Source organism: Caretta caretta, chromosome 14 (genome assembly GCF_965140235.1).
Source record: "Caretta caretta isolate rCarCar2 chromosome 14, rCarCar1.hap1, whole genome shotgun sequence".
In the NCBI taxonomy this organism is placed as follows: domain Eukaryota; kingdom Metazoa; phylum Chordata; order Testudines; family Cheloniidae; genus Caretta; species Caretta caretta.
Window position 1 is genome coordinate 25,119,971 of NC_134219.1, and position 25,652 is coordinate 25,145,622.

General features: G+C 46.3%; 1 protein-coding gene across 4 annotated transcripts in view; it reads right to left on the reverse strand.

Annotated features, from left to right (window-relative positions):
* Positions 1–6,828: 6,828 nt before the first annotated feature.
* DNAH9 (dynein axonemal heavy chain 9) overlaps positions 6,829–25,652 on the reverse strand; it is a 402,358-nt gene continuing 383,534 nt past the window's right edge. For all 4 annotated transcript variants that reach the window (XM_075119375.1, XM_048817608.2, XM_075119376.1 and 1 more), the window contains 3 exons: positions 24,630–24,812; positions 15,791–16,180; positions 6,829–8,028 (listed from right to left, as the gene is read on the reverse strand). In XM_075119375.1, the coding sequence (XP_074975476.1) occupies positions 7,801–8,028; positions 15,791–16,180; positions 24,630–24,812 (801 nt within the window). In that variant the 3' untranslated portion in view covers positions 6,829–7,800. The remainder of the gene's footprint in view (positions 8,029–15,790; positions 16,181–24,629; positions 24,813–25,652) is intronic.

Here is a 25,652-nt window from a genome sequence, read left to right on the forward strand (position 1 = left end):
TCGGGCTGTATGAATTTAATGTACTCCCTTTTGGGCTGCGAAATGCACCCGCCACTTTCCAAAGACTTGTAGATGGTCTCCTAGCGGGATTAGGAGAATATGCAGTCGCCTACCTTGACGATGTGGCCATATTTTCGGATTCCTGGGCAGACCACCTGGAACATCTACAAAAAGTCCTTGAGCGCATAAGGGAGGCAGGACTAACTGTTAAGGCTAAAAAGTGTCAAATAGGCCTAAACAGAGTGACTTACCTTGGACACCAGGTGGGTCAAGGAACTATCAGCCCCCTACAGGCCAAAGTGGATGCTATCCAAAAGTGGCCTGTCCCAAAGTCAAAGAAACAGGTTCAATCCTTCTTAGGATTGGCCGGTTATTACAGACGATTTGTACCGCACTACAGCCAAATCGCTGCCCCACTAACAGACCTAACCAAAAAGAAACAGCCAAATGCTGTTCAGTGGACCGAAAAGTGTCAGAAGGCCTTTAACAAGCTTAAAGCGACACTCATGTCTGACCCTGTACTAAGGGCCCCAGACTTTGACAAACCGTTCCTAGTAACCACGGATGCGTCCGAACGTGGTGTGGGAGCAGTTTTAATGCAGAAAGGACCTGATCAAGAATTCCACCCTGTAGTGTTTCTCAGCAAAAAACTGTCTGAGAGGGAAAGCAACTGGTCAGTCACTGAAAAAGAATGTTACGCCATTGTCTACGCTCTGGAAAAGCTACGCCCATATGTTTGGGGACGGCGTTTCCACCTGCAAACCGACCATGCTGCACTGAAGTGGCTTCACACCGTCAAGGAAACTAACAAAAAACTTCTTCGGTGGAGTTTAGCTCTCCAAGATTTTGATTTCGACATCCAACACATCTCAGGAGCTTCTAACAAAGTGGCTGATGCACTCTCCCGTGAAAGTTTCCCAGAATCAACTGGTTAAAATCGTCCTTGAGATGTGGAAAATATTGTTAGTCTTTATGTACTTGGTAGTATATTTAGAGATGCATGTGTCTTATTAACTCTGTTTTTCCTAGAGCTCCAGGAAGAAATCCCAGCCAGTGTTTCACCCTAGCTGAGATTTGGGGGGCGTGTCATAAATATAAAGGGAAGGGTAAACCCCTTTGAAATCCCTCCTGGCCAGGGGAAAGCTCCTCTCACCTGTAAAGGGTTAAGAAGCTAAAGGTAACCTCGCTGGCACCTGACCAAAATGACCAATGAGGAGACAAGATACTTTCAAAAGCTGGGAGGAGGGAGAGAAACAAAGGGTCTGGGTCTGTCTGTATGCTGTTTCTTGCCAGGGACAGAACAGGAATGGAGTCTTAGAACTTTTAGTAAGTAATCTAGCTAGGTATGTGTTAGATTATGATTTCTTTAAATGGCTGAGAAAAGCATTGTGCTGAATAGAATAACTATTTCTGTCTGTGTATCTTTTTTGTAACTTAAGGTTTTGCCTAGAGGGGTTCTCTATGTTTTGGAATCTAATTACCCTGTAAGATATCTACCATCCTGATTTTACAGGGGGGATTTCTTTATTTCTATTTACTTCTATTTTTTATTAAAAGTCTTCTTGTAAAAAACTGAATGCTTTTTCATTGTTCTCAGATCCAAGGGTTTGGGTCTGTGGTCACCTATGCAAATTGGTGAGGCTTTTTATCCAACATTTCCCAGGAGAGGGGGGGTGCAAGTGTTGGGAGGATTGTTCATTGTTCTTAAGATCCAAGGGTCTGGGTCTGTAGTCACCTAGACAAATTGGTGAGGCTTTTTACCAAACCTTGTCCAGGAAGTGGGGTGCAAGGTTTTGGGAAGTATTTTGGGGGGAAAGACGCGTCCAAACAGCTCTTCCCCAGTAACCAGTATTAGTTTGGTGGTGGTAGCGGCCATTCCAAGGATAACGGGTGTAATATTTTGTACCGTGGGGAAGTTTTGACCTAAGCTGGTAAAGATAAGCTTAGGAGGTTTTTCATGCAGGTCCCCACATCTGTACCCTAGAGTTCAGAGTGGGGAGGAACCTTGACACCAGCCGTTAGGGCATGCCCTTGACAGCTGGAAAATCCCGTAGCCCGCCCAGGTGAGTGCCCAGATCAATGGGCTAAACGTTATGAGGGAGCACCTGGTTGACTCTTTTGTGTGTAAGCAGAGTCAGAAGGGGGAGGGACAGCTCAGTGGTTTGAGCATTGGCCAGCTAAACCTAGGGTTGTGAGTTCAATTCTTGAGGGGGCCATTTAGGGATCTGGGGTAAAAATTGGGGATTGGTCCTGTTTTGAGCAGGGGGTTGGACTAGATGACCTCCTGAGGTCCCTTCCAACCCTGATAGTCTATGATTCTATGAGAATGAGCTCTTCCCTGACATCTGCTTGTTTCCCAAGCAGAAGCCTGGGAAACAAGCAGGGAAAACTGGAAGTCCTGGCACAGTCAAAGAATTATGATGTGATTGGAATAAAAGAGACTTGGTGGGATAACTCACATGACTGGAGTACTGTCATGGATGGATATAAACTGTTCAGGAAGGACAGACAGGGCAGAAAAGGTGAGGGAGTTGCATTGTATGTAAGAGAGCAGTATGTCTGCTCAGAGCTCCAGTATGAAACTGCAGAAAAACCTGAGTGTCTCTGGATTAAGTTTAGAAGTGTGAGCAACAAGGGTGATGTCATGGTGGGAGTCTGCTATAGACCACCGGACCAGGGGGATGAGGTGGACAAGGCTTTCTTCCAGCAACTAACTGAAGTTACTAGATCGCAGGCCCTGGTTCTCATGGGAGACTTCAATCACCCTGATATCTGCTGGGAGAGCAATACAGCAGTGCACAGACAATCAAGGAAGTTTTTGGAAAATGTAGGGGACAATTTCCTGGTGCAAGTTCTGGAGGAACCAACTAGGGGCAGAGCTCTTCTTGACCTGCTGCTCACAAACCAGGAAGAATTAGTAGGGGAAGCAAAAGTGGATGGGAACCTGGGAGGCAGTGACCATGAGATGGTCGAGTTGAGGATCCTGACACAAGAAAGAAAGGAGAGCAGCAGAATACGGACCCTGGACCTCAGAAAAGCAGACTTTGACAACCTCAGGGAACTGATGGGCAGGATCCCCTGGGAGAATAACATGAGGGGGAAAGGAGTCCAGAAGAGCTGGCTGTATTTTAAAGAATCCTTATTGAGGTTACAGGGACAAACCATCCCAATGTGTAGAAAGAATAGTAAATATGGCAGGCGACCAGCTTGGCTTAACAGTGAAATCCTTGCTGATCTTAAACACAAAAAAGAAGCTTACAAGAAGTGGAAGATTGGACAAATGACCAGGGAAGAGTGTAAAAATATTGCTCAGGCATGCAGGAGTGAAATCAGGAAGGCCAAATCACACCTGGAGTTGCAGCTACCAAGAGATGTTAAGAGTAACAAGAAGGGTTTCTTCAGGTATGTTAGCAACAAGAAGAAAGTCAAGGAAAGTGTGGGCCCCTTACTGAATGAGGGAGGCAACCTAGTGACAGAGGATGTGGAAAAAGCTAATGTACTCAGTGCTTTTTTTGCCTCTGTCTTCACGAACAAGGTCAGCTCCCAGACTACTGCACTGGGCAGCACAGCATGGGGAGGAGGTGACCAGCCCTCTGTGAAGAAAGAAGTGGTTCGGGACTATTTAGAAAAGCTGGACGAGCACAAGTCCATGGGGCCGGATGCACTGCATCCGAGAGTGCTAAAGGAGTTGGCGGATGTGATTGCAGAGCCATTGGCCCTTATCTTTGAAAGCTCATGGCAATCGGGGGAAGTCCCGGATGACTGGAAAAAAGCTAATGTAGTGCCCATCTTGAAAAAAGGGAAGGAGGAGGATCCTGGGAACTACAGGCCAATCAGCCTCACCTCAGTCCCTGGAAAAATCATGGAGCAGGTCCTCAAGGAATCAATTCTGAAGCACTTAGAGGAGAGGAAAGTCATCAGGAACAGTCAGCATGGATTCACCAAGGGCAAGTCATGCCTGACTAATCTAATTGCCTTCTATGACGAGATAACTGGCTCTGTGGATGAGGGGAAAGCGGTGGATGTGTTATTCCTTGACTTTAGCAAAGCTTTTGACATGGTCTTCCACAGTATTCTTGCCAGGAAGTTAAAGAAGTATGGGCTGGATGCATGGACTATAAGGTGGATAGAAAGCTGGCTAGCTTGTTGGGCTCAATGGGTAGTGATCAATGGCTCCATGTTTAGTTGGCAGCCAGTATCAAGTGGAGTGCCCCAAGGATCAGTCCTGGGGCCGGTTTTGTTCAATATCTTCATTAATGATCTGGAGGATGGTGTGGATTGCACCCTCAGCAAGTTTGCAGATGACACTAAACTTGGAGGAGAGGTAGATACGCTGGAGGGTAGGGATAGGATACAGAGGACCCTAGACAAATTAGAGGATTGGCCAAAAGAAATCTGATGAGGTTCAACAAGGACAAGTGCAGAGTCCTGCACTTAGGATGGAAGAATCCCATGCACTGCTACAGACTAGGGACTCAGTGGCTAGGCAGCAGTTCTGCAGAAAAGGACCTAGGGTTTACAGTGGATGAGAAGCTGGATATGAGTCAACAGTGTGCCCTTGTTGCCAAGAAAGTCAATGGCATTTTGGGATGAATACGTAGGGGCATTGCCAGCAGATCGAGGGACGTGATCGTTCCCCTCTATTCGACATTGGTGAGGCCTCATCTGGAGTACTGTGTCCAGTTTTGGGCCCCACACTTCAAGAAGGATGTGGAGAAATTGGAGAGAGTCCAGCGAAGGGCAAGAAAAATGATTAGGGGACCTGAACACATGACTTATGAGGAGAGGCTGAGGGAACTGGGATTGTTTCTTCTGCGGAAGAGAAGAATGAGGGGGGATTTGATAGCTGCTTTCAACTACCTGAAGGGGGGTTCCAAAGAGGATGGATCTAGACTGTTCTCAGTTGTAGTGGATGACAGAACGAGGAGTAATGGTCTCAAGTTGCAGTGGGGGAGGTTTAGGTTGGATATTAGGAAAAACTTTTTCACTAGGAGGGTGGTGAAACACTGGAATGCGTTACCTAGGGAGGTGGTGGAATCTCCTTTCTTAGACGTTTTTAAGGTGAGGCTTGACAAAGCCCTGGCTGGGATGATTTAGTTGGGGTTTGGTCCTGATTTGAGCAGGGGGTTGGACTAGATGACCTCCTGAGGTCCCTTCCAACCCTGATATTCTATGATTCTGTGATTCTATGATCTGGTGGTGAACTGTGGAAAAGGACTTCAGGGGCTGATCTCGTTTGCATGGGCACACCCAATCCTGCCTAGCATTATGGACTGCTTGCCCAAATGGTCACTTTGGTTGCTGTGGAATCCCCAGGCTCTTTGTTGTTGGGGCAGGAGTAATAAAGAGTTGTTATCCTGGTTATGTGAATCAAGGACAGTAGAACTGTACTTGGCATTTTATGATGGAGGGACTTGCCTCAACTAAATAGCACTCGCTAGGCAAGGGACATGGGTTCCAAAACCCAGTGAATGGTGAGAGGCTGGGGACAGGTATGTGTACCTGGTAGTGTGGTGTCCTTTTGAGGGTTTGAAACACTACTTTGACCCTGTCTCTCCCCCCTATGTAATAAAAGAGCTAATTTTGGTTCTATTGGGAGTCTTGTTACATGCTGTAGAGCTGAAATCACTAATACCTAGGTCTAAGCATTAGACCTACTTTGGCCTAGTGGTGCCCCAGCACAGAACCTCCTCTACTACCGCCTAAATATCACTGAGAGCCGCGTTAAGGCGGGGGGGCTGAAGACAAGTTGGTGAGTGGACAGCAGGATGGCTACCATGGAGAGTGGAGCAGATAGCAGGGCAGATGGCAGAGAGGAGCGGCCAGCAGGACGGCTGGCAGAGAGGCGCAGCTGCCAGTGAAGACTGCAGCAGAACCCTATGGAGAGGTGTGGCATTTGGCCATCGACCTGAGCAGTGGAGCCTGTAAGATGCCTCCCTTCACTTCCACCCAGGCTGGGAGGTAAACTCGGCAGATGAACTTCTGAACTTGGGGGGTGGGGGGACTGCACTGACCAAGGACAGAAACTGGGTGGGGTGTGTGTGTGTGACTATTGGGTTGCTGGACTTAAGACCCTGAGGGGAAAAGGACACTGCCAAATTTACTTGGGGGTGGGTCTTTTCTTCGTGGTTGGTGTTATGAATCCTGTTTGTGGTGTTTCCCCAACAAAAGGCTTTTGCTACACTCAGACCCTGTGCTTGCGAGAGGGAAGTATTGCCTCTTAGAGGCACCCAGGGTGTTGGTATGTAATTGTGCCAGGTCACTGGGTGGGGGCTCAAGCCAGTTTTGCATTGCGTTTTTGAAACGGAACTCCTAGATACTGAACCCGGCCCTTGTTGCTGCCAACTCTGACCGGCAGAAGGGTTATATGTGTAAGCTAGCCTATAGGGGCCTGATCCAGTAGGTGTGCTCTCAGCTCACGTTCCAGATCAGTTAGGTGGATGAGCGCCTATCTTTCCCCAGTTCCTGACCCACTCTGGCTGCCTGGCATGGGGTTGCAGTGCGCATGTGCAAAGGCAGAATCATTTGCTGCAAAAATTAGATGCTAAGCAAATTTACGTGTCTACAGGGTCCAGCAGTAGTTGGGGCAGAGGGGTTGAGAGTCCCAGTGGGGCCTGATTCTGGGATTTAGGCTCCTAAAGTGGCAGTCAGGTGCCTAAGTCCCTATTGTGAATCTAGCCCTTGCAGTAGTGATCATGAGATATTTCTAAGCTGCAACTACCTGCATACTTTCCCTGGCCCCTCAAGTCATACACATGATTCATACTCCCCATGCAGTGGGATAATGTTGATATTTGAGATGAAAAGAAACAAACGGGAGTTCTAGAGGCAAATCCAAGAATAAAGATTTTATTAGGAAATGTACACCATTCTGAAATGGTTTGCTTTACTTAAATAATCTGCATCTCCCTCATTCAGCTTCATTAATAGCCTGGTGGCGTTCTCTCTCCTTCCAATGTTCCTAGAGTCTAAAGGGGTATCAGTGAGGAATCCTAAATCATTTAAAATCACTTGTTCCCCTAAGGAGTACTGGGCTCCCTGGCTTTCTGAATTTTTCTTCACACGTCACTGAAACATTTGGTTGGATTAAAAAAAACCAGAGTATAAAGAATTACAAAGCTTATTCAATTTAGCCAGATCCAAAGCCCATCAAAGTCAATGGAAAGACTCCCTCTGACTTTGACTGGCTTTGGATCAGAACATACACAGAGAAAAATACACATTAGGTCAAATTTGAGCCTAACAGCCCTTTAATCCTCTGGATGTGATAGATACGGGGCCACTCCTTCAACTGGTTTAAATCCACATAGCTCCATTGAATGAATGGGAATACCCTGATTTGTAGCAGCTGAGGCTCTGGCCACAGTGTCCAGTCACATATAAAAATACCTAGTTCTTATGCAGCACTTTTCATCAGTAGATTCCAAAGCACTTTACAAAGGTGGTCAGTATTATATCCCCTGTTTACATATGGGGAAACTGAAGCACGGAAGGATAGAATCATTTGCCTACGGTCATTCAGTAATTGAACTGGGAATAGAACCTAGGCCTTCTGAGGCCTACACCAAGATTCTATCCACCAGGCCACACTGCCCCTCCCACAGATGCATCTGTTACTGCATGCTACATCCTCTTAAGAATTCATTTGCCAAGCTCACTAAATGCCCACACTCAAAGAGTTAGGAAGACAGAGGGTTTTTTTACTCTACGTATATTATTTTAGAAATTCCTTGAATGTGAAATGGTTCAATGCTCCCATTGAGACATTCTCTGTTGGTGAAACTCTGTGTCAATCGGGACCTAAATTTGCAGAAGCAGGGCCACACCGGCGAGGACCCACTTGGAAGGGTTTTCTTTAGTTTTCAGGTTAAAAGTCCACACATAGGTTGGCCCTCTCTGACGTGTTTTGTACACGGGACATGGGTACATGCTGCGAGGGTCCTGTTTGTCAGCAGGAATGGCCTTGATGAAAATAACGGGCATGGCTGGAGTCAGATCCTTCAGCCTGGCATCCGTCATCATCCCTGTCTGCAGAGGAAAGAAGAAAAGGTTTTAAATGCTCTGAAGAATGCCGAGACTTACCACCAACTGGGTCCTCAATATGCATGATCATTTATAGCCTCCAGCTCCTTCCACAGCCTGCCATGTTTCCTGCCATGTATTACTTCTTGTCTGTGCCCTTTTACAACTTCTGCTGCTTGTGCCCTGGCCCAGTGAGGACTATATTATATCAAAATAAAATGTCAGATAATTCTAACCTCTGCACATCTGCCATCTCACCCTCCCCCACTCCTGCACCAATCACTTTCCCCAGATTAGATCCCCGCTCCACTTGAACTCCACAGCACTGTTCTGTGCAGACACCCCCTCCTACCAGGCCCAGAGGGAAGAGATGATCCAATTTGCATGGCTGTACATTGAGCATCTAGTCATTTGGTCTGACTAGAAAAGACCCCAGGAATGATGCTCAGTGTCAGTTCGAGGGGTGACAGGCATGAATGTTTCAGTGCAAAGTAAGCACGTGACTTTGGTCAGGTGAAAGCATCTTCTGTGGGGTGTGAAACTATGCATGGAGGTGCCAAGATCACATGTCCAGCCACTTTCATCAGCTGCCTCTCTCTAATGTAGCTTATTCAAAGGGAAAAAATGCAGTTATATCCTGACTCCAGCTGTTCTTACATCACAGGGTCCCCAAACTCCCTGGATTAGGACTCCCCAGGGAAAAGACTCTAAGATTGGGGGACGAATCCTGAAGTCCCCATGCAGTGGTTTTTCAATCTTTGACCTCGCTGGGCTCTTTGCCAGAGCAAAGACGAAGAGTGGCTTCAGGGTCAGTCTGTAGGGTTGTAACCAATGGGCTTTTACGGCTATTGCTCTTGAAATGCACTACAAACGAATAATAGTAACACTACAGTTACATCCTGGAGAACATGACCCGATCCTGCGGGCTGTGTCCAGCAATGCCCCTGGCCTGGGAGAGTGAGGAAATCAGTCCTCCCCACCCCCTCACCTACACTCCTCTCCTCTGGCTTGATAAACACCTGATCTCAGACATAGGATTTATGCACCAACATGAGCAAACTCCCCATGACAATGGGATTGACTAGGCTCTGATACACTAAACTAGAAAACACAGTGTGTCAAATTGCAGTGACTTTCATCTTGTGAAACTCACTGTGGTTGCACTGGGTATTTTCAGGGCAAAATCTGGACCAGTGTTAAAACATGTCCTAATAGACTTGTATTTGACCAGTGTGAAATGATGGCGTTTCCCAGAAATGGGGGGCCCCAGCTTATTTATTGGCTCTCAGACAATGTCCATAGGGACCCACAGCTGGGCAGGGTGCTGCTGGTTGGTTTTTAATATAAACCCTGGCTAATTAGCTGTATACAAAGCACAGCACCCAAATGGGCAGAGAACATTAACAAGAAGGGAGCACCAAGGGCCCTATGGGCTCACTGTGTCCTTGGCAATTAGAAGGGGCTTCAGGAGGCTCATTCTGAACCCTGCATGGGGATTAGTTGAGTGGCCTCAAGGGCCCTGCCTGCTAGAAGAGCCTGAGTTCTACTACCAGGGATGCTAACGTGAAGAGCGGGGATACACATGGGCCATTCTGACGGAGAACTCTCTGTAGTGAGTGAGTCTCTGGTGTCCTCTACAGCCCAGCTCTGCATCGGCAGGTTGCCATGACCTAGCGGAGGAGGCCAGTATGTGGGGAGTGCGTCAAACTGGCTGGTTTGCTTCCTCCACTCTGGTCTCTCAGGCAACCACTGTCCCTTTTTCCGACTGTAAAATGATTTGTCTAGTAGTCCTCTTCTGGGAACAGCTTGTATAACTGCCTAATGTGGGTCAGAGAGAGGGAAATACAAATATGGGGTAGGGACTCGTACCTCACTGTGCTACAGGGACTGCCTCTCTGAAGATTAGCTTCACAGATGATTTTCTTTCAAATGTCCCCAAACCAGAGTTGTGTGTTGAGATTGAACCTATCCAGTGATTTATTCAGTCCTGGCAATAAGCGAAGTGAAGTAATCACTCTTGCACATAACCCCGCAATCTTAATTTAATTTTAACAATACCATTTGTTATAATAGGACAGTAATGATAATACAGGGCTCTTATATAGGACTTTATATTTTCAATGCACTGTACAAACACTCAGTAATCCTTGCAACTGCTCTTGAGGGTGCTACATGGCAAGTGTTGTTATTATGTATTATTTTTACACATATCCCTTTAATTTTTTATGACTGGATTCTGATCAGATAGGTTGTTTATTGATGGCAATAATGAAAATAAATTTTCCATGAAATATTCCATCTGTTTCTAGGTTGACAAGGGTTTCAATCTCTCTGAGATATCTCAAAGGCACTTATCCCTGTTCTATCTCTGGGCTGATTTTCATTTGCATTTTTATCTCCCTGATGATCAGAAATGAATTCTGCTTTGAAAACAACTGTCCCTAACTGCTAGCAAGGTGCACTTGTTACATAGCTGCCCTAGGTGTCCCCAGAGACCCAGTCTCTCAGATCCCAATGGAGAACTCTTCTCCAACAGCAGTTTGATCTGATCTGCCTTTTCAAAAGTCAGTTGGAATGATGGACAAATCATATTGCCACATTACACGGGAATGGGAGCCCAAAGCAAGCTACAAACTGGGAGATATTAGCAGTAGGATTAAATCTATAGATCAGTGCAAGAGTCACCTTTCCCCTGGCTGTATCTACAGGTTCTACCAGCACAGCACCATTTGCACGCCATCAAGTTGGGGTCTAATTGCCTTTATATCGTTTCCTTGGTTTCTTTACAGCCCCATTCACACTGTTTCGCTGCCTTTTAATTGGACTTGCCTCTGACCTCAGGTTATACAGGTTGTGTGTGTGAGAGGTAAGATGATACGCTGGGCGCATGGGTTGGTGACGCATGGGCAGATGGAGGCCAGGGGAGAACCCCATTTCAAGTTGGGGCAGGTGAAAGTTTTCAGTGCCTGTTGGTTTCGGGTTCTGCAGGAGATGTATAGGGGGGAGAGACTGTCCCTTGGCCAGGAGCAGTCCTACCCATTGTGCCAGCCAGAGTGGAAAATATTTTTGGTGACTCCCACCCCTCACGAGTGGCTAAGCCAAAAAACCAACCCCCAAAACAAACAAACAAACAAAAAAACCCAAAGAAAAAGAACAGAGGGAAAAAAAGCGACTGGTCTCCTCTCTTGCCTGAGAATCAGCTGTGCCCTTGTGCTCATGTGTCTGAGCGACAGGCAGAATCCAGCAGTGGGAGGGATGCTTGATTTGTGCTACCGAAGTGGGCATGTGGGAGATAGAGTCTTGCCCTGGGTTGATTGTGGGGTTCAGAGACAGAATGGGGTTGCCAAGTTAACTCTACATCAGATTAACCACAAATAACGGCCCAGGCATCAGCAGGGGTTGACAAGTATTCCCTCTGAATCCGTCCTGAGACTTTTGGGGCTCTCAGCTGCAGTGAGAGCACCCAGGGTGGGCCCTAGCACGGTGGCCATGGAAGTAGAGCAGCATTGTTAGTTGCTGGTATCTGGTGGACCGGGTACATGACATGAGCGGAGACATGAGCCTTCAGTTCGTGTGATTCAATGCACAGGCAGCTGCCCACAGGAATGTATCATCCACAATTTACTGGGGAATGGAATTCCAGATCTTTCTTGTATTACGGAAGCCTGGATGGGAATGCTGCTGGCCCTGTTTGACTAGCGTTTGTCTGGCTAGGGCCTAAGTGCAGGCCTCAGATAGGTCTGGCAGAGTTTGGCCAAGCTTCTTTGCATTGGTCTTAGCCTTTGGGATGTGCCCCTTCCTAAACATGCACTCGTCAGGAATTATGGAGGTGCATGGGCCACCTCGCCATCCCCATGACTCTTCTCCAAGCTGACTATTAGAAGCATCTAGGCTAAATGCAGACTCTGGTTGTTCCTCTTCAGGGTGGACCCCATCACAGGGATCTAAGCCTTTGTAATTCCCCCACAAGCTGGTTTACTGCTGCGTGCTTTACACAGAACTACTCCAGAAGCATCAGCTGGTGCCAAATGCAGCAGTCTGTTCGTGAAGGCAGCGTGGGGCCATGAGCGTGGAACACCATGCTCAGTGCACTCTTCAGTGGCCGTGTATTTGCTTCCAAGGGCAATTCACTGTGTCACGTATGATCTGCAGAGCACCAAGTGGAGTGATGCCCAGTTATCAGAAAGATCACCTCTCCCACTCTGTCCCATCTTGGTATCATTATTACAGTCCCCTGGGCTGGCATTGCTGTTGGCTCCTAGGATTAACCTCTCTATGGCTAGTTGCAGGGCATGCAGTGAGCAGACCAAAACTGTTAGAGCAGCCTTGCACAGCGCAAGTCTAATCAGCTTTATGGCACCATTAACCATATTCTCTGCAGAAGCTCTACTGACTTCAGTGGAGCTACACCAGCAGGAAATTTTGTCCCCTGTAAAATCTGGTGGGTTTGGCTTAGTTTAAAGCTGGCTGTTATTTATAATGATTGATTTATAAATGGAAGGTGCCCAGGTGCAAATACAAATAGAAACAGTAAAAAAAATCTATAGAGGAGTTTTTTATCTTCTTCCTCTGGACATAAAATTGGAGGTATCGTCTTAAACATGAAATAGCTTTTCTAAAAGCAGAGAAATTCCTCAAAATACTTACTCTAAATACTAGTTGTCATTCTTATCAGAGGATAAATTTGCAATGGATATATAGCCCAGATGGGCTGTGCATCTGTGATACTAATTCTTCATTGATTAATTTATACTGGCCCCCTCTGGAATGCAGGTAAACGAATAGCTCCATCAGATGTGGGATTGATGGTTCAGTGTGAACTACAACATCTGAAAATGTTCTTTTTCTTTCTTAAAAAAATGGAAGTGAAATGCTCTGAGATTGTGAATGGTTCTGTTAACGTTTATGTTCAGTGCTTAAAACAAAATAACTGGAAACATACATTTGTAAAAGATGAGATCATCTTGGGAACACATCGCTTGAGCTGAACAGAGTTACCTAGACGTGAGAATTAGCAGCAGTTGGAACCACGGCATGATCCATACATGATTGCAGGGCATATACTAGCAAACTTCCCAGCTGTGATCCATCACTGATGCAGCTCCAGCAGTGGTAACAAAGGTGCAGGCTGAGCCCCGACAGGACTCGGGCATTTTGGTCACCATGTTATCTAACCCTGCTCCGATGATAATTGCAAAACTACCAGCAACCATTTCACTAAGTTTTCAATAAGGCAGGATTAGAACATTCTTCCCAGATGAGCTGTTCTACAACCAAGGATCCATTATTCTGCTTTATCCTCCCTGGTTGATATCACTAGTTGAAAAAGTCAGTCCCTGTGGGCACTTGAAATCCAGTAGCGCTTACAGTAGCGTCAGGATCTCATGCCCTACAAAGGGGTCAGGGCCTTTCTGTGGACCCACCCTGTTGACAGTGGTTAGAACCCTGCACACAGCTGCTGAGAATATTCCACAGATTCATTGTGGCAGGTGTATCTTGTTAATTTCACCAGACAAGGAGGGAGGTGAGTGTGAATCTCTGGTCAGAAAGAATGGGGGGCAGAGAAAGCGAGGATGCAGGAAACCCTCGGGAACAGCCAGATTCAGGAAGTGTGCTGAGGTTGGTGTATGTTCAGTTACTAAGATTTCAGTTACCAGTAAGGCCAAACCCAGCAAGGAGGTAAGTCTGAGCTTATGCAGCGTGTGAAGTCTTTATCTGGAGCAGGACATGAACTCCACCTGCTCACAGTTCGTTTGTACTGCTGTTACTGTCAGAGTTCCTAGCATTCCAAACTCACTGTGCATTGCTACACACCCTGAGATGGAACGGGATCTGGAGCCTTATCTTTCCCTGTCCTCTTACAGTGATCACATTTTGAGCCTTTTCTAATTTCCCATCCTCTGTGATAAACTATTTTAAAGAGAGAAAGCTTAGAAGCTTAAAACTCTTCGGAATGCATTTGATTTGAATTGCAAGGTCAGGACAAGATTCAGCATTTGAGACTTCAGCCTTTCTACACGGAATCCTAGTACCAAGTCCCATCAGGGGGGATGGTCTTCAAGGTTGAGTCTATGCACCTTGACAAGAGCTGCTACTGAAAGAAAAACTTCCCCATGCCAGGGCGTGGAGGGGAGAACTCAGCATAGCTAAGTAAGTGACCCACTTTGATCAGAGCTCACTCACAGAGCACTGGCAGCAGAAGCGTAACACAAGCTGCCTAGAGTAAGAGCTGCATGAATCACTGTCATTTAATTCCTACATGCAGCACAAATTGTGAGTTATGCTACCACTGGCATGGCAACCTCCAGGAGCAGTCTTGGTGGGGATTCGTCATTCTAATGGCTTTCACTCTGCAGACTGAAATCCCAGCAGCTGACAACTGTCAATGAGAATGTCAGTGACAATTGTTCTCCTTCAGGATGCTGGCCCCAATGCAGTACACTGTAGGAGCAATCTGACTGGCTGTGTAGTCACCAAACAATGTCTGAGCACTCCTGTGGGTAGGGAGTGTGGATACAGCCCTCTAGACCTGCCTTCTACTGACTAATACCCCACCATGGTCAGGCCAGCCACTCCTCTGCACTGGGACCGCTTTCAGATCCATCTACACAAAGGCTCAATCCCTTGAAGCACTTTGGTGAAGGGTATGCCTGAAGACTGATGTATCTTTGGAGCCAAACCCAGTCCCTTCTCTTATGGGATCCACCATGGCAGCATTCAGACCAGTCCTGTCACCTGGACTGAGGAGTCCATGGACACTTAGGTCCATGCTAAGTTGGTACCATCAGTGGGTCCTTGGGATCCTGGGTTCTGGCCACATGTGGAATTGCATTTGGATCTGTGGGACTCTCAGATCTGAGAAAGCTGGTTCCATCCCATTCTCTTTCTGCTACTCCCAGGGCTCCGAAATTGGGCACTAGAGCTTCTCTCCAGCTATTGCTTTCTGTTGAGATGACACTATCTGGGGCAGTGTCAGCTCTAGGGTACAGCACCCCTCGTGCATTTTGGCTGCTTGGTCCTCCAACTCCTGCCTCTGTGACATTACTGAAAGTGCAGCTTCAATGGGAGGGGTGATAAGAGCCCTGGCTCTCCCTCCCCAGCTCCACTCACATCTTAACTCCCTTATCTTCATCCTCCTAGCTCTGTGCTTTTACAAGCTGAGGTGCTGAAATGTTCTCTGGGAAGGGGAGTGCATGTGTATCTCATGGCAGATCTTGATTCCTCATGTAGAAAACTGGTACAAATTGCTCCAAAAGTCCTGGAGCCCCTGGAGAGAGGAGACTGTAGCAAGCATATCAGCACCAGTACAGTAACAGTTTGCCTTGTAACATGTGGAGGTCACGTGTGCAGCAACACCATGGCCATATAGAGAGCCTGCAATATCCACATGTGCAGGGATGTCATGGTCACGAGGAGACTGTGGTCTCTATGGGCATGTCTACACAGCAGCTGAAAGGTGTAATTCCCAGCTAGCTCGAGCAGAGCTAGGACGTATATATCTACCTGAGCTGGGCATCACCCCGCACCGCTCCTCAGCTGCTGTGTAGATGTTCCCTAGTTATGCAACAATAGCACGAGTGCCAGGAGCTATTTTTAGTGCACTAGCTTGAGCAGAGTTAACACGTGTCCATCTGCGCCGAGAAGCCCCGCCGACCTGCTGTGTAGATACACCCTTAGGTGAGACAGAATGTGGGCTTCAGCTGTAACCAAACAAATAGTGTATACGCTGCACTGACTCGTCTCCTCATCAAGCAATTGCTAAGATTACCTGCATATCCCAGCGTGCACCCTCCATGAATAAACCATGTACGTAGGCGCCCTCACGGGGAGGGCTGCTCAAATCTTCGCGGTTCCTCTTAGTCACGTCGCACTGTAGAGTCATTTTATCCAAAGGCCACTCGTTCTTTCGGGCCATGGACTGCATGATGGCTGTCAGGAAAGACTGAGGATTGAAGAATCCCGCTAGCCACACAACAGAGGGCAAGACAAAGTCTCCTGTCCACGTCTCAAGCTCCTTGATGCGGCTGAGCAGGTCAGCAAACCAGCCAGCCAGGCCAGCCATGGAAGGATACGCCCTCCTAGTCCAGGACTCGGGCACAGTGTCCAGGAAGATGGCGTTCTGTAGGTTCTCCATATCGCTTGTCATTGTCAGCTCTCCCTGGTGGAGAAGAAGGAGGAAGAGGATAATAAGCAGATGCACACTATTGAAATGCAGCCACTTCTTGAGTGAAATATGGCAGCTGTTTAACACTGAACACCAGCTACCTTTATCAGGCTCTGCTTTTGAAGTCGCACCAGTGGTAAAAGAAAGGCCTAAGTATTGTCTACACCAGCGGTTCTCAAACTGTGAGTCGGGCCCCAAAGTGGGTCATGACCCCATTTTAATGGGGTCGCCAAGGCTGGCTTAGACCTGCAGGGGCTAAAGGCCAAAGCAGGTCTGATCCTGCAAACCGTCCTGTATGTGTGTAGTTCCTACATGCCTCAGACTTCAGCTGCATAAGTATGGCACATCCTGTGAGTAAAGGTTTGCAGGAATGGGACCTGCAAAGGTGACTGGTCTTGAAGTTAAAGGCAACAGGCCAAGTTAAATGAAGATATTAGAGGAGTCGGGCCATTTTCAATTAGTCCTAAATCAACAGGAACAATCTTTTTGCCTTTCAAATATGTGGGCTTTCTTAGTTCCACAGGCACTAAGTGCCATCAAATGGCCCTGAAATGACAAGCTTACCTGGTCTGTATAAGTACCTGACATTAATTCATCTAGTTAGTTCTGTCCTGTGTGTGTATGTTCTCCTGGACTAGTTACCTGGTAAGAAATCTTAGAAATGCCTGCTAATTTCAAATATTAGGCCCAAGCACAAATGACAAATCTCTCTTCCTTTGGTATTTGTCATGTAATTACAGAGGAGTAATAGGGCTATGTGTGTTCTGTGAAATGAAGGGCAATTGTGTATTTCCCTTTATATATTTCAGCTGTTTTCACTTGCCAGTAGCTTGTTTTATTGCAATGTGCTGAACCACAATTTAAAAAAAACAGAAAAGCAGGGCCAAGGTCAGGGGGACTGGTAATGGGGCTCACCAAAGTGCACCTTTAAGGTCAAAAATTTGGATCTGATCCAGATAAGTGGTAGCTAAAAGGCTTTACTATCTAATGGCTGTTTGGTGGAGAAGGTGTGCCTCTCACCAATGACACTGGGGGCAGCCATCTCAGCAGAGACCAAGGATTGAATGGACCACTTCCCTCACCTCTTCAGGTAGATCTTTCAACTCTAGGTTAAAGCCATTGGCAAAACAGTGTAGGCAATGAAGTCTGGGAGAGAAAGTAGTCTAATGGTTACAGCAGGACATTAGGAATCAGGAGACCTCAGATAAAATTTTTCCAAAACATGTGAGTCACTTAAGAGTCTAAGGGCTAGATTCAAAAAAGGATGTAGGCACCTAAGTCCAACTACAATGGTTAGGTACAGCACCGCTGAAGTCAGCAGGAGTTCTGCAATTGATTTTAGTGGGACCAGGATTAGGTCCCAGCTGTATGGCAGGAAGGGAGAAAATCAGTAAGGAGTTCACCTGCCTCCACAGTCAGTCATTACTCTGGGTGCAACACTATGCAGGAGCATCAGTCACATGGAAGCTATTCTTAACTAAGGCTTTTTAAAAATGAAGCACCAGTCATTGTTGATGGTTACCATCCTAACTGGATGGCTCCTATTCCTGGACCAGACAATGACTTTGTAGTTAGATGCACACAATGAACTATTCAAAGATTAAAATTAGTCTTGAAATATCCAACTCGCCCTCTGTTAGCAGATACTCAGTGAGCAGCAAAGAGGCATACTTTCTCCCCACGATATTTATTCTACTACAAATCCATGGTCTCTGCTAAGTAAGCTTCCTTTCTCCACTGAGTCCTGTCAGTACAGATCCCCAGCTGTGGGAGGTCAACAAGCATTAACAACTCGTCCAGGAGGGGTTTGGGGAGTAACAATTACACAAAGGTTTCACTCCTAAACTGAGCATGAGTCTGAAAGGAACTCCAGACAGTAGCCTTATATATCCTAATAGAGACATTCAAATCCTCAGACATGCAGCAGAGGAGGCTTTGAACCAGGGAGAATGAGAAAATGAAATGCAAGAGGCATGAGTTGATGAAGGACATGCCTGCCCAAAACCAGACAAATTCCTGGGATGGGGTAGAGAGTAAGTTCCCGCTATTGGAGGATGTTGCCCAAGATTATCGTACTGTCCCTGGTGCTACACTGCTTTTCTCCTGATTTGCGTGAGAGGTTCTGCCAGGTGAATTGTTGACTCAGCTCTAATTTCCATGCAGCTTGTTTTCTGAATTTCCAAAGATCTTGAATTGTGAGATGGCATGAGTGAGCTCCCCATGCTGCCTGGAGCATCTGTCACAATCACACCTGAGGGTAGAGGAGAGCTGAAGGATACGTCTCTGTAGATGTCTCAGGCACTGTCCACTGCTATCAAGTGTCCTGGATCTTTTAGGGCATGTCACAAAAGACTGAATGGGTGGGGTTTAGTGCAGGAGGTCAGACGGGATGATCTGGTGGTCCCTTCTGACCGTAAACTCTCTCTCTCATCACTGTTGTGCTGAGGCTGATATACTGACCTTATCAAGCTCCAATACATCTCATTCTGAGTCTGGCACACAGCATTTACACAGAAGCAGGAAAAAACAAAACTTAGGAAGTCTCATGAAAAATCACATGGTTGATTTATTGACTGAGAGTTCTCACAGAGTCCACTGATCTCTGCACCTCCAGAAACCTCTCTTCTGGTGAGTGAAGTCCACAGTTTGAGTCAGAGAAATGGCAGTCTCCTCACTGGACGATCTACCGACTGGAAGAGGGGACAGACACGATTCCTGATGAAGAGTGTGGTCAACATTTCCAAAGGTGAGTGTCTAGTGTTAGGCACCTAAGCCCATATTTAGGCATCTAAATAAGTGATCTGATTTGCCAAGTTGCTGGGGACCTGCAGTTCCCATTTCCCATGCTGGGCAGTCAAACGAAGGATCAGCTATAACACGAAGGATCAGACTGTCTGGGTCTCTGTTAACATATCATGCCTCTTTGTGTCTCTTGAGACCATCCTCACAGTCAGGATTATGACTCAGCTGCAGACAGTGATGTCATGTTTAGACTGCTGGGCCAAGCACTGCACTGGGCAGTCTGAGCAGAGTGTATAGTCATTTCAACACACTGGCCGGAGGCTTCTCTGCCATGGGGTCTCTCTATACATCTCTGAATCTCACTCAAAGGGTTACATTACATCCCTGCTGTAGTTTGTGGCAGCGTTTCTGGAGGACGTGCATGTTCTGTTACTGCCTAAACTCTGTTCAAAGCCTTTGTGGTTTAGTTCAGGGCCATTCTTCTCATTGTTTTCCCCGGCCAATACGTAGTGGCTTGCGTTTCTCCATATTAAATCTAATTGCTACACATTGTCCCAGTTACAATAATACCTTGTTTGCTACTCAGAGATTGAAACATTAAATCACTTCTGTTTACCTGTCTCAAGAAACGGAATTTCCAGTTCAACTGCCAAACACTGGTAAATAAAGTAAATCTGTTTAAAATAATTGGCAGCATAAATATCAGGCTATTTTAAAGTGGATTGTGTATATTGCAGAACTACAAAGCACACACAACATTTTTATCTCTTTAGTCAACAGAACAAACACCAATTTTTCAGCAGTAGACAGATGTCACTTAAATGCTTGAATTTCAGTTTTTAGCACCTTCTATTTGCAGGAAATGCATATGAAAAACGTGCTTTGTATTCACCACTTGGCTATTTTAAAAATAAGAGACAAACTGATTAAAACAGATGTGATTTTCCATGCCATACTGATCCCATACTTTCACTTTCATGTGATTTTCTAAATGGTTGGACAGCTGAATTATCTGCAGCATATTAATCAGTCCACACAATTACGATAATAAAATAATATTTCTGAGAACTTTCCTCCACAGATTTCAAAGATCTGCACAAAAGTGGTTAAACATCATTATCCCCATTTCACAGATGGCAAAACCAAGGGGGGGGGCCTAAATAGACCAACATACCAGAGTCCAGCTGGAAGAGGTTACATCAGCTGTGTGTTTCAGAGTGTACTGATAGTAAGCCTCTTTTAACCCAGGAAGCAGAGTGTTACTATGTAAGCAGGAAAAGATGCCAAAGAATTAAATGGCAATTTTTTTTCTGATGTTAAATTTCTAGTACAGCAGGCTGGAAACGAGTTTAAGAAATACTTTGTCTGATTGGTCACTTTCTCTTCTTTGAGAAGGAGTATATCTGCTGACCTTTTATTTGCAGGTCGAGTTCTCACTGCTGATTTGACTAGAGAAGTTACAACTTTGCATTGAGCGAATCTGGTAAGAAAGGGGCCTGCCCTCCACCTTCCCATCCAAATGAGTTGCTATAAACTCCAAGAGTTTGTCAGCTATCATAGGTTCTGCAGAAGGGACTTTGCTGTAGGGAACAGAGTATAGTTATCGGGCTGTACATATGTTTCTCAGGAGACTTCCCTTCTGATGTGTCCTATCCATAAGAGCCAAGGGTAAGAACGGCATCTCCATTGCCATATTGCCCTCGCAAAGTGACTGATGGGTTGGTTCTATTAGCCCCTCTTTGGAGAAGAGGAACAGACAGGCTTTCTCTGTCCTTCGAGTGATGGCACGTCTGCTGATCCTCTACTTGTAGGAAGCTGTCAGTAGTGAAAGGAGTAAAGGCAGGGCTGATGAGGATATGGAATTTAGGAGCTATCCAGACTATGCAGACAAACAGGCTAATAGTGCTACCTGTGAATTGAAGATCCCTCTGCCAAAGGCTCCATCAGCAGACCTGGAAGTTGAGATTATAATGGTTACCAAAAGTATGAGTGATGGACCAGGCAGCTGCCTCATTGCTCACCTGCTGGTCCTTTCCACCCATGATGCTGTGGTTATTTGGGACAAGTAACCTCCTGTTCCTTCAAGCACGGAATTCCTTTGGCTGTGCATGCCTCGCTGACACAGCTATAGATCCAAATACAGCTGCAATTCTGGTGTGTTTCCTGGCCCACACACCTCACATGATAGTTGCTAAACAGGACATTTGGGAGTCCCTCCTTATGTCTCATGGGCCATAGTAATGTCTTGACCAGGCTCGGGGGAGTGTCCATAGCTGCCTCTATGCTGGCTGTTTTGCTTCGGAAATATCTGAGTTGTGACACGGAGGCAAAGCATGGGGATTATTACTGCAACGCACTGGCGATTGCAAGCAGGCTGACCCCGCCACAGGGCATAGATTCTTTGCTTTTGCAGTTAGCTGTCTTGACAACCTGTCCAATGAAACAGCAGCATCACTTCCCTGTGGAAGCTGGCTCCTGCCTCCCCTCCTCTCTGAAGTAGGGTGTTGCTCCAATCCATTCTTCCTTTGCTCTCAAATTCTCTGTCAGTAGCTCTGTAAAGCTTTGCAGCTGGGGGGAAGTGAGAGGTGCCTGGGGTCTGTATAGACAGCAGTGGAATCCATCAGTTCTTTGGCTTCTTGTTCCTAATAGATGACCCTACAATACCAGCTGTCCTGACAGCCTCTTATGGGATGGCAGCAGCCATACAACAAAGGAATGTTAACTCTGTACATTTGCATGTTTCACAACACACCAGACAATGCATTGTTTTGGTGACCTGTAGCGTCCCACCATCTGTTTGGGATGGGATTCGAGTGCACTGAACTACACACCGGAGTTAGCATCCACCAGTCCAGCAGTCTCAACTCATTGTCACTAATATTACTGAATCAAAGAATCCCACCTGTTTGTGGCCCATCATCCATGCAGGCCACTCACTGTTTTGCATAAAAAACCTTCCAAAACAATAGCTCCTAGGAACATGGGCGTTGCCATCCTGAATCACAGAATCATAGAATAACAGAGTTGGAAGGGACCTCTGGAGGCTATCTAGTCCAACCCCCTGCCCAGAGCAGAACCAATCCCAACTAAATCATCCCAGCCAGGGCTTTGTCAAGCCTGACCTTAAAAACTTCTAAGGAAGGGGATTCCACCACCTCCCTAGGTAACGCATTCCAGTGTTTCACCACCCTCCTAGTGAAAAAGATTTTCCTAATATCCAACCTAAATCTCCCCCAGTGCAACTTGAGGACCATTACTCCTTGTCCTGTCATCTGCTATCACTGAGAATAGTCTAGATCCATCCTCTTTGGATCCACCTTTCAGGTAGCTAAAAGCAGCTATCAAATCCCCCCCTCATTCTTCTCTTCCGTAGACTAAACAATCCCAGTTCCCTCAGCCTCTCCTCGTAAGTCATGTGTTCCAGGCCCCTAATAATTTTTGTTGCCCTTCGCTGGACTCTCTCCAATTTCTCCACATCCTTCTTGTAGTGTGGGGCCCAAAACTGGACACAGTGCTCCAGATGAGGCCTCACCAATGTCTAATAGAGGGGAACGATTACGTCCCTCGATCTGCTGGCAATGCCCCTACTTATACACCCCAAAATGCCACTGGCCTTCTTGGCAACAAGGGCACACTGTTGACTCATATCCAGCTTCTCGTCCATTGTAACCCCTAGGTCCTTCTCTGCAGAACTGCTGCCTAGCCATCGGTCCCTAGTCTGTAGCGGTGCATTGGATTCTTCCGTCCTAAGTGCAGGACTCTGCACTTGTCCTTGTTGAACCTCATCAGATTTCTTTTGGCCCAATCCTGCAATTTGTCTAGGTCCCTCTGTATCCTATCCCTACCCTCCAGCGTATCTACCACTCCTCCCAGTTTAGTGTCATCCGCAAACTTGCTGAGGGTGCAATCCACACCATCCTCCAGATCATTAATGAAGATATTGAACAAAACCGGCCCCAGGACCAACCCTTGGGGCACTCCGCTAGATACCGGCTGCCAACTAGACATGGAGCCATTGATCACTACCCGTTGAGCCCGACAATCTAGCCAACTTTCTACCCACCTTGCAGTGCATCCATCCAGCCCATACTTCTTTAATTTGCTGACAAGAATACTGTGGGAGACCGTGTCAAAAGCTTTGCTAAAGTCGACAAATAACATGTCCACTGATTTCCCTTCATCCACAGAACCAGTTATCTCATCATAGAAGGCAATTAAATTAGTCAGGCATGACTTTCCCTTGGTGAATCCATGCTGACTGTTCCTGATCACTTTCCTCTCGTCTAAGTGCTTCAGAATTGATTCCTTGAGGACATGCTCCACGATTTTTCCGGGGACTGAGGTGAGGCTGACCAGCCTGTAGTTCCCAGGATCATCCTTCTTCCCTTTTTTAAAGATGGGCACTACATTAGCCTTTTTCCAATCTTCCGGGACTTCCCCCGATAGCCATGAGTTTTCAAAGATAATGGCCAATGGCTCTGCAATCACATCTGCCAATTCCTTTAGCACTCTCGGATGCAATGCATCCGGCCCCATTCACTTGTGCACGTCCAGTTTTTCTAAATAGTCCCGAACCACTTCTTTCTCCACAGAGGGCTGGTCACCTCCTCCCCATGCTGTGCTGCCCAGTGCAGTAGTCTGGGAGCTGACCTTGTTCGTGAAGACAGAGGCAAAAAAAGCATTGAGTATGTTAGCTTTTTCCACATCCTCTGTCACTAGGTTGTCTCCCTCATTTAGTAAGGGGCCCTCTTTTAGTAAGGGAACCAGTGCTCTGTCTCTGCAGCTTCACAGCAAGGTGCAAGAACCCTGCAGAGGCAGTTATGGGATAAGCTGTCCATAAGGGTAGTCTCTTCTTGTACCCCTTCATTTAGAGATTAACTCATGTCCTGATGCAGAAGGTGTAATGTCCCTTCCAAAACTCTTGGTTTTTGAAATCCGTGCCATTGTTACTATTTTTTTTATGTAAGAAAGATGTGGACAAATTGGAGAGTCTGGAGGACAGCAACTAAAATCATAAAAGGTTTAGAAGACATTGGCATGTTTAGTCTTGAGAAATGAACACTGAAAAGGAGGACCTGATTAGCGTCTTCAAATAAGTTAAGGGCTGTTATAAAGAGGACGTTGATCAATTGTTCTCCATCTCCACTGAGGGTAGGACAAGAAGTAATTGGTTTAATCTGTAGCAAGGGAAATTTAGGTTAGACATTAGGGGAAACTTTCTTACTATAAGGATAGTTAAGTGCTGGGATAGATTACCAAGGGAGGTTGTGGAATCTCCATCTTGGTGAGATATCCGCAAAAAGAAAAGGAGTACTAGTGGCACCTTAGAGACTAACCAATTTATCTGAGCATGAGCTTTCATGAGCTAGAGCTCAGAGTCATTGTAGTCTATGTTCTCCATCAAGATGGAGACCTTTGGTGGGGTATGGGGGACCATGTGCATTTTTCATAAATTCCAAGGCCAGAAGGGACCATTGTGATCATCTAGTCTGATCTGTGAAGAGCAACTGTGAATTTTCCCCCATGGACTCAAGTTACCATTGCAGCACACTGTGCTATTTGTTAGGTACCATTTTAAAACTGTTTAAAACGTGAGACACTTTTGGTTTCTCTTCACATCCTCATCACCTCTGCTTTCCAGTCATTCAGCACGCACATGAGATTTCATGAGGCTGCAACCTCTAGCAGAGAGAGCGCCTACCTTCAATCCCAGATCTAGCTCCTTAAGGGAGCGCTTTATCTCGCTGGTGAGGATGTTCATGCGCTCACATTCCTGGAAGGCAACCACAATGTAGGGCGTCCTCTCCTGCACCTTTGCCATCAGCTCCAGGATGTTAAACTCATCTGTTAATTTCTCTGAAATCTCATCCAGAAGAGTCTTCACCTGTTTGCCAAAGGGAAGAGAGAGAGGAGTCAGTGAGTGTCCCCTGTGCTTCCTCTACGGAATGGTGGAAGAGAGCTCCACCTGTCACTTACTGCATCGGAAAGTAATCAGTGTCCTGCTGAATCACACACGGCAACTTTCAAAAGAGCTTGTCCCAGCCTAGGAAAATTCAAATAACTACCAAACATCATGTCAAATAAGGCTCTTTTAAAAGGACTATTTATAAATGCCCACATGGCCTGGCATGCTCTATTTTGCATCCAGGTTTCCATTGCTCCTTCTTCCAAGGCCAGGTTCAAGGCAAGAAGATGGATGAAGCTATAAAGGTAAAATCAAATACTGGTGCCTTCAGGATTGCAGACTTTATGAACGATTCTTTCATGTTTTAGTGACAAAACTTGGAGTTAGCTTAAAATTCCATTTAAAATAGAATTTGGTATTCTGAACGAATACAACATGGGGAAAAAGCATAACAAAGCAAGTTATTTCCTGTCTCCTTCACAGCTGCATTTGGAAATATGATCGTTAGTGTGTAACTAAAACAGAAAATGCACCAGGAAAAACTCCAAAGCATCAGGCTAGCATTTGTATACGGTGCGTCCTGGGAGCCTGTACGTATGCCAGCCACACTGCTATCCCCCATGGTTGATCACTGTGTTCCAGCAGAGGCCACAGCCCGGTTTATTCACAATGCTCTCACATAGAATCATAGAATATCAGGGTTGGAACGGACCCCAGAAGGTCATCTAGTCCAACCCCCTGCTCAAAGCAGGACCAATTCCCAGTTAAATCATCCCAGCCAGGGCTTTGTCAAGCCTGACCTTAAAAACCTCTAAGGAA